Raw genomic sequence first — 8,212 nt, forward strand, 5'->3', positions numbered from 1 at the left:
GGGCATTTCCGTGTAAATGTCTAAAAGTAATTAAAAGACTGGAAGGATCTGCTACTGCTAGGATGAATCAACGAAGCCTGCTTATTGAGTCCAGAACATCTGCCTCTAGCCACGTGATTTGTCACCTACATATTCAACACCTGCCACATGACGTGGCAGGCCCAAACGGGCTAAGTATTTCCAAGGGTACCAAGTAAATCTGATAGACTACCTCCTAAATGGATCTAGACTTTCTAGGATAAGAGCATAATAAACAAGGAAAAACGTATTTCACAAGAAAGCATGTAAAGTATATCAAGTCTGAAAAAACAACATAAGCTGATACTTGAGGTCGTAAGCTGATGACTGATAACTAAGCTGAAAACTGAACTATTTCAAAATAGAAATAATTTTTCTGAGTAAAAAGAGTTTTTTACATAATGGTCCTACGTACGTGATGATCTGGCAACATATACGGAGAGTCTCGGTCAATCTCCCAAATAAATAATTGGCACCTCCGAGCGTGTGGTATATAACCAGGCCTTCATGGCACTCACGCAAGGGGAGGCTGGCCACTTCTCCCAACTGAATGTGATCACATTAATGCATGAAATGAATGCTGAAGCTAAATGTTGAACTGAACATAAGTATCCCAAACAAAGGCACATAACGAGTGGTGATACAAGTAATCATGAGATACTATTAAATTTTCATATAAAGTCGTACTGAACAAGAATGGAGTGAACTGAGTACTTAATAACAAAAATTCTTTCTAGAGAATTCTACCGAACACAGAGAGTACACAAGTTCTACTAGAATTTTTTATTAGAAAAGTAAATCTTAACTTACCTCAATTATGACGTAACCTCGCTTTTCCAATGCCCGCGTGTATCCAATAATTCAAGATCTTGTGTAAAAATCTCTATTCTTCATCACGTCAGTGTTCAACGTTATTCTTCACCGGCTACTGTAATGAGAACGAACTGACCTTGTTTCTACCCAATTTATTTACGTATCTTATTCTGTGATGCAAACTATCAAATTCCTTCTCCTTATTAAATTCTTTCACTAATCACTCAATAAAGATAACTTCAGATTAGTTCCATCCCAATTCTCCTCCTTGTACTGCCACTGTAGACAAGGCCAAGAGAACTTGAATCTAAAAGATAAAACCCACTTTGACAAAAATATTTTAGAAGGTTACTCAACTTTGAGAAATTATATAGCAAAGTCATTCAACTTTGCTTTGTATCAATAAAATCTCTCAACTTAACCTTTTCTCTCATAAAATCAATCAACTAGATGTGTCATAAAAAATATGACATGACAATATGAATAATTTGTTTATGCTATGTAGACATGAAACCCACAAGTGAAATAAAATAAATCCAAAGAAGAGCTTCGATATCACATTCTAATTATATTACTTGATGTAACAGTGATTCTTTGGCTGTAATTCTTTAGCTGCAGCCAAACTGTAAGCCTGTCAAGTGGGCCGGGCCGGGACATAGTTAGTGGGCCGGGTTGGGGGACGAGAGGAAGGGTGTCCGTCCTAGCCCCTACTCGGTGTAGGGGTACATAGTGGGCTAAGTGGGGCGGGCCGAGGTTTTAGTTAGTGGATCGGTAGGATTTTAATTATTTTAAAAAAAAAATTCTAATACTAAAATTTATTAAATTTGATACTTTAAAATCTAGTTGTTGTCCAACTTTATTTTTAACCACAAATTCCTTAAATTATACTTTGGCCCTATTTTCAATCTATAAATACCATTCATTCTTATCTCCATATTGCCTCACAATTCCCTACTCTCCTCTTTTCCTAAATTTCCTACTCATCTAAATCTCTCTCTCTCTCTCTCTCTCTTCCAACTTCCAAGTTCAAATTTCAAAATTTAAATTTAATGGACAATGATAATCCTCCACCTCCTCCTCCAATCCGAAGATCAATTTCAAGTCCGGTGTGGTTGCATTTTGAGCTAATAGACGAGGAACACGTTAAATGTCAATATTGTGGTCAAATATATCGCATAAGTCCGAACCGGTTTTTGGGGGTACCGGTCCGTTACGTAGGTACTTGGACAAAAGGCACAAAATTGAACTTTGAAGTTTATCTCTTCTTTAAATTTCTCCATCGATGCTAGCGTTTTGAACTTTTCATTTGTAATAAGTTAACCGTTCAAGTTTGTATGTTTTGAATTTGCAATGTTATCAATTTAAGTTTGAAGTTTTATTTTAAATTACTTATGTAGTCTTGTATCACATTCTCAACTTTTTATAATTTTCAGTACTTAAATAACCGTTGGGAGTCTTCATTCCAACAACATATTCAAGATATACACAAATATACCATTAACATATACGAGATATACACAAATATACCACTTAAATAATTTATTTTAAAAAAAAAAAATTAATTCAAAGTGGTAGGGCCCCGAAGCCAAGGTTGTTGGTGCTTGCCATTTCCGGGCTAAATGGCATGTCCGGCTGCCCCCCTAATTTTTTCCACTAGCCCGACCCACCACCTTCTGGGTTAGGGGGCAACCGGTATGCCGGGTTGGTGGTAGGTCCCCGGCCGACCAGGCCCAATTGACAGGCTTAAGCCAAAGTATGTTCTGCTAAAAAGCTGTGCTTTTCTTAGAGGGAATGGTGGAAGCAAATTCATGTGTAAATATACCGCGTAATCCTTTATATATAGGGTGTGTTTCTAGAAAATATTTTTCAATTTTTTCATGTTAGTTTGGTCAAAAGTTTTGGAGCATTTTCTCTAGGAAAACATGTTAAAAGCGGGAAAATGGCCTTCTTTGTAGAAGTAGGGAAAATAAGTTTCACAAGTGGTATTCCACATTGATGTGTCCTCCCACCATCCTCCACACCTCATCTTCACCACCAATCATGTAGTTCCCATCAAAACACCCCACACACCCATACCCCTACCCCCACCCCCACCTCCTGTAATATTTGTCTATACAAATCCTTTTAGGATAATATTATTTAATTACCTAATGAACATAGGAAAAAGATTAGTAAAAAACCCACTTATTTCGATATATTTTTTTCAAAAACATTTTCCTTCATACCAAACACATAGCGGTAATGTTTTTATTTACGGAGAATATATAGACTCATCAGTGATCCATCACCGAATTAGAATATATTACACATTAGGTATAGTTGCCGAGTATTTTCTTCTCCCAATGATTGTGGGGGTATTTGACTCTTATATTTTAGGCACAATACATTCAAAATTGAAAAATTGAATTCTCTTTGAAAAAAAATGAAAAATGGATTAAGAAAAACCAAAAAGATTAATTTTTTTAAAACTCGTGTTTTTTTTTTTTTTTTGGGAAAAAAATTGGAAAACATAATTTTTGTTTTTTTTTGTAATAAACTGTAAAAATCTTATTACCACCAACAAAAAACCAAACATATACAATCTAAAGAGCACCCGACCTCCCAACCCCTCTCCAGGAGAGTTACCAGGAGAGACAAGCCTCAAAGGACTAATCACAAATATCCTCAAGAAATCCTATACATTTTCTAGCTTGTTTTGATTTAATAAACATACCTATTCTTTCTTTTACTACAACTTCTATTTGTTGCACTACAAAACTTGTATCCACAATATTATCTTTGAAAATTTTCCAGTTTCTAGCTTGCCAAGTAAAGTATATTAGAGCTCCATGTACGACAACCACCACTTCCTTCTTCATTTTGCACCAATGTTTCTTCTTTATGAATTCCAGCACCAGTCTAGGCTCCAGGTGAGGTGCTTGTATCCCCAACCATTGCATGACTTCTCTCCATACATCTCTCACCCAGTCACACTCAGCAAACAAGTGATTAAGATCCTCCATCTCCTCCTGATCACATAGTACACACTCAGCAGTGTCACAAGTTATACCTATCCCCACCATCCTCTCCTTTGTCAACAGCTTCCTCTGTGTGGCTAACCATAGAATGGATCTATGTTTAGGTAATAATAGTCTACTCCACACCAGTTCATGAACTTCAAAAACTGCATCTACATCAGTTAATGCTAGATAACTCTGTGCCGCAGAATACTTCCCTGATGCAGTTAGCACCTATCTACCATCATTATACCACTGCTCCATTCCCAATTTAATCTTATTCATATTCTTCCAAGACCAGCTGCAGTCATTAGATGGAGTATAAACCCAGAAATCAGCATCTTCTTTCATATAAACTTCATGGATCCATTTAACACATAACATCTCTTTGTTGGTCACCAACATCAATACTAATTTTCCCACAGAAGCCATATTTCATTTCCTACAATTCTTCACATTTAAAGCACCATACTTCTTAGGTGTACAAACTCGGGACCAAGCTACTAGTGCCACTTTCTTGGTATCTTCAGTGTTACCCCATAGGAATTCTCTGCATTTTCTATCCACTTCCTTCAACACATTTTGGGGAAATATAAAGACAACACCCCAAAAATTGTGCAAAAAAACCAATATTGAGTTAACCACTTGTAATCTTCCTGCGTAAAAGAGATGTCTAGTTGAGACAACCCTGATCTTCTCTGTGACCTTCAAAGTTAGTTGATGGCAGTCCAATTTAGTCCATTTCTTTGGTGAGAGAGGCAAGCCCAAGTACTTCATAGGAAAGGACCCCTGACTGAACCCAGTAATAGTCATTAGCCTATCCTTCAACTCATCATTCACACCAACCATGTATATGCTTGATTTATCTGAGTTAGCAGCCAAACCAGTAACATCAGAAAAATGTTTCAGAGCCTCCATGACCCTTTGGACAGATGCCTCGGTACCTTTGCAAAAGATCATAAGACAAATAATAAAGGCAATATTGGATCCCCTTGCCTCAACCCCCTCTTACCCTCAAAATAGCCACAACTCTCTCCATTCACCTTAACAAAGAAGTTAGTAGTGATTACACATGTCATTACCATTTGGATGAACTTAGGAGGAACCCCATACCCCTTCGGCATTTCCTCCACGAAATCCCATTTATTACACCTCGCACCTCGAGTAAGTTGTGTTTCGTTGAGTGTTGGTTGTTTTAACTTTCACACCGGAATTTTTGATTTTTAGAATTTATAATATTAACCGAGTTCATTTCATGTACATAAGAGCCTAGACTTATAATTAGAAGGATGCTAGTCCTTTTCATCTAGACACGTTGAAAATTTGGTACGTTAGTAGCGTTGCTCTTAAATGATGATATTTGTCTCCGAGAGTTTGTGATATTAGATATGTAGTTTCATGTGTACGAGGGTATAAGATTATGACTAATAAGTTACGAAAGGATTAGAGGTTAAACGCATCGAATCGGAATTGGATCAAAGTTCAGAGGACAGTGCAACTTGACGAGCCGTCTTCATGTTGACGGTCCGTCAATGCACACCGTCGATGTGCATCAACCCCTGAATCTCAGAGGTACAAGTCGACAGTGCAAGTCGACGGACCGTCGACATGAAGACGGCCCGTCAACCCCACCGTCGAGTTGAGGCGGTGGAGGGTGATGTTTTTATATATTCTGACCTCTTGTTCATTTTCTTCATTTCTCCACACCGCTCCAGATCCAAATATTCTCTCAAAGCTCTCTCAATTCAAGTAAGGCTAATCTGAAGTAAATCCAAGAGAGAACAAGTGAGTTTAAGTGTTAGAGCCCTCAGATTCATCGATTAGCTTTTAATTCTCTTCGTGTGGTTGTCCTAGAAGAAGCTTCGAGGTGAAGTAACGTTGTAAGCAGGTTGTTCTAAGAGTATTAAGGTATGATTAAGTCCCTATCTTCACTAGTTGAGTTGTCGAAATAGTAACCTTGTTGCGGTAAGTTAGAAATCGTCATGTTAGAGTTGTTGTTGTTGCTATATGTTCATTAAAAACTGATCTTGGGGTTGTGTTTCATGTAGATGTTGTTGGATATTGTTGTTGGGAGTACTAAAGATGTTCTGGGTAATTGATTAAAAGGGAGAAAGTAGAATCCTAATTGGGAATCGAGTTAAAGTGAAGTTGTAATACGATTATTGATTGTTGTTGTTGTTGTTGTTGTTGTGATTTGTGGGTTCTGAGACATCTTGGGAGTTTGGAGGGCATAAGAAATATAGAGGAGGTGTTGTCCATTTCATTCTAGAATGGGTTGACTCTCATCATAGGTTTAGAAAGCCGTTCATTAACGATAATGTTATACTTTGTATTCTGATAGGTTAAGAGGCAACGAAGCAAGCTTGGGTATAATTGGCCTACGACAGGTATGTAAAGGTTATCCCTTTTCTTCTTTTGGCATGTCTTAGATGAGTGAAACGTAATGAAAATCCTAAAGGCGATTCTATTCATAATGTCCGAAAATGATTCATGATTCTTATTCGCTTCTTGATAATAGAGCCCTTAAGATGATTGAACTACTGCTATTTATGTTCTTTATACTCCGGATAGTGATCGACATGGTTATGAAAGTAAAGCACATATGATGATGGCTAGAGTGTAAGAACCTCTTGAAGTGTACCAGTAGATCTTGATATCAATTCTAAACGAAAGGGATATAGTATAAGTTACATAAGAAAGGTAAGCCTTTTGGTAAGATCTCAATGAATTAAAGTATATGTGGTCTAACAGTCTGTTAAAACACGAGATACGAGTCCTGTGGACGGCCAATGAACGCACATGTGTTAGGTATAGATATTGTGGATCAGGCTGCACGTACCGCAACACATGTACTACATTGCATATCATTGGATCGGGTTGTACGTACCACAACACATGCATATCATTGGATCAGGTTGCACGTTCCGCAACACTTGCATTACATATCATTGGATCGGGCTGTACGTACCACAACACATACATATCATTGGATCGGGTTGTACGTACCACAACCTATGCATAGCATTAGATCGGGCTAGACGTACCGTAGCACATGCATAGCATTAGATCGGCTACACGTACCGTAGCACATGTATAGCATTGGATCGGGCTATACGTACCGTAGCACATGCATTGCATATGGATCGGGTTACACGCCACAAAGATATGAGTAAGATAATGGTAAAGGTGATAAATGCAGTATGACATAGAGATGTGTGTGTAACGGTTCTCTTTCGCGCGGGGTTTAGGCGTGTGAAGGCTACTTCGTGTTCATTGGTGCTCTTTCGGACTTTGTTTTTAAAAAGTCGCCACCTAATTTTTAGAAAATTAGGAAAATCGGTTTCGAAGGGTTTATTCAAACGTCGTGAAAAGACCTTTGCTATCCAGAGTTCTAGGTAAGGGTTCTGGTGATCCTCTGGGGAAGGTGTTAGGCCCCGTATTAAGGATCCATACTATACGGTTGACCTTCGGATTTCAATGTATGAGTATTTGCATTAACTGCTTATTTTAGTGTTTATTTTCCCGCAAAAGAATTGTCATTTCATTGCATATCATTTTTTGAAGAAAAATTGGGTAGATCCCTTTTACATATAAGGTAGTTTTGGATTTATAGCATCCGAATATAAATCATCTTCCTTTACATAAGGAATATATATTTTGGGGTTTTATAAATAAAAAGGAGAAGTGGTTATGATTCATGCTTATACTCATACTCTGTGTCGGGTTAATCCGTCTTAATATGTCCAGCCTTTATCCGGAACTCTTTATATTACCAGGATTTTTACATTTAAAGTCATTTTTTATTAAGAGAGAGAAGATATCCAGGCTGAATATACTCCCTTTTGGCCATTTTAGGCCCAAAATCTTATTTAAAAGGGGTGAGGGAGGGGGATTTTATTGAAAACATTTGATAAGCCTTTTATTAAGGAAAAAAAACCTCATTTGTTTTAGGCAGTTTTGAGAAAGCCAATTTGTGTAAACTGTTTTTTTGTCCTCTTTTCTGAGAAACTTCATGTGTAAACAAAGTATAACTTGGTTGGTAAAATAACTCATGGGCATTGGGCCCAATTTGAACTTTTAAGGAGAAAAATGGTGATCAACACTTATCCTTTATTTCAAAAAATGGTGGAGGGTTTTTCTGATAGTACTTCATTCATTTATTCAAAAGCCTTTTCAATTTATAACTCCAGTTTGCCTATAACGCCAAGTCTGATTAAATTCATTTTTTGTAAAAAAAAAAAAAAAAAAAAAAAAAGGATGATGGTTTGTATTAACCAGTTTTAAGAAAACGTTAAGGGTTGCCGAGTTGAAAATTGTTATCCTAGGACGTCTAAGCCATTAGGTCCACTATAATAAGAGTGTCATACCCTATTTTAACCAGGGTC

General features: G+C 37.3%; 1 protein-coding gene across 1 annotated transcript; it reads right to left on the reverse strand.

Annotated features, from left to right (window-relative positions):
- Positions 1-1,070: 1,070 nt before the first annotated feature.
- LOC132057909 (uncharacterized) lies at positions 1,071-4,259 on the reverse strand. The gene is made up of 3 exons (XM_059450495.1): positions 4,070-4,259; positions 3,545-4,000; positions 1,071-1,138 (listed from the first exon to the last, which is right to left on the reverse strand). Exons 1-3 carry the CDS (start codon positions 4,257-4,259, stop codon positions 1,071-1,073), a joined length of 714 nt encoding a protein of 237 aa, XP_059306478.1.
- Positions 4,260-8,212: the final 3,953 nt, after the last annotated feature.

The sequence above is a fragment of the Lycium ferocissimum genome, chromosome 5, assembly GCF_029784015.1.
Source record: "Lycium ferocissimum isolate CSIRO_LF1 chromosome 5, AGI_CSIRO_Lferr_CH_V1, whole genome shotgun sequence".
Classification (NCBI taxonomy): Eukaryota; Viridiplantae; Streptophyta; class Magnoliopsida; order Solanales; family Solanaceae; genus Lycium; species Lycium ferocissimum.

Excerpts from the sequence above, each read along its gene's own strand:
- LOC132057909 (XM_059450495.1), bottom strand. The coding sequence starts at position 4,259 with ATGGCTTCTGTGGGAAAATTAGTATTGATGTTGGTGACCAACAAAGAG. Across the intron at positions 4,001-4,069 it reads GGAGCAGTGGTATAATGATG|ATGCAGTTTTTGAAGTTCAT; the intron begins GTAGATAGGTGC and ends TAACTGATGTAG. Across the intron at positions 1,139-3,544 it reads TGTAGTAAAAGAAAGAATAG|ATTCAAGTTCTCTTGGCCTT; the intron begins GTATGTTTATTA and ends TTTATCTTTTAG.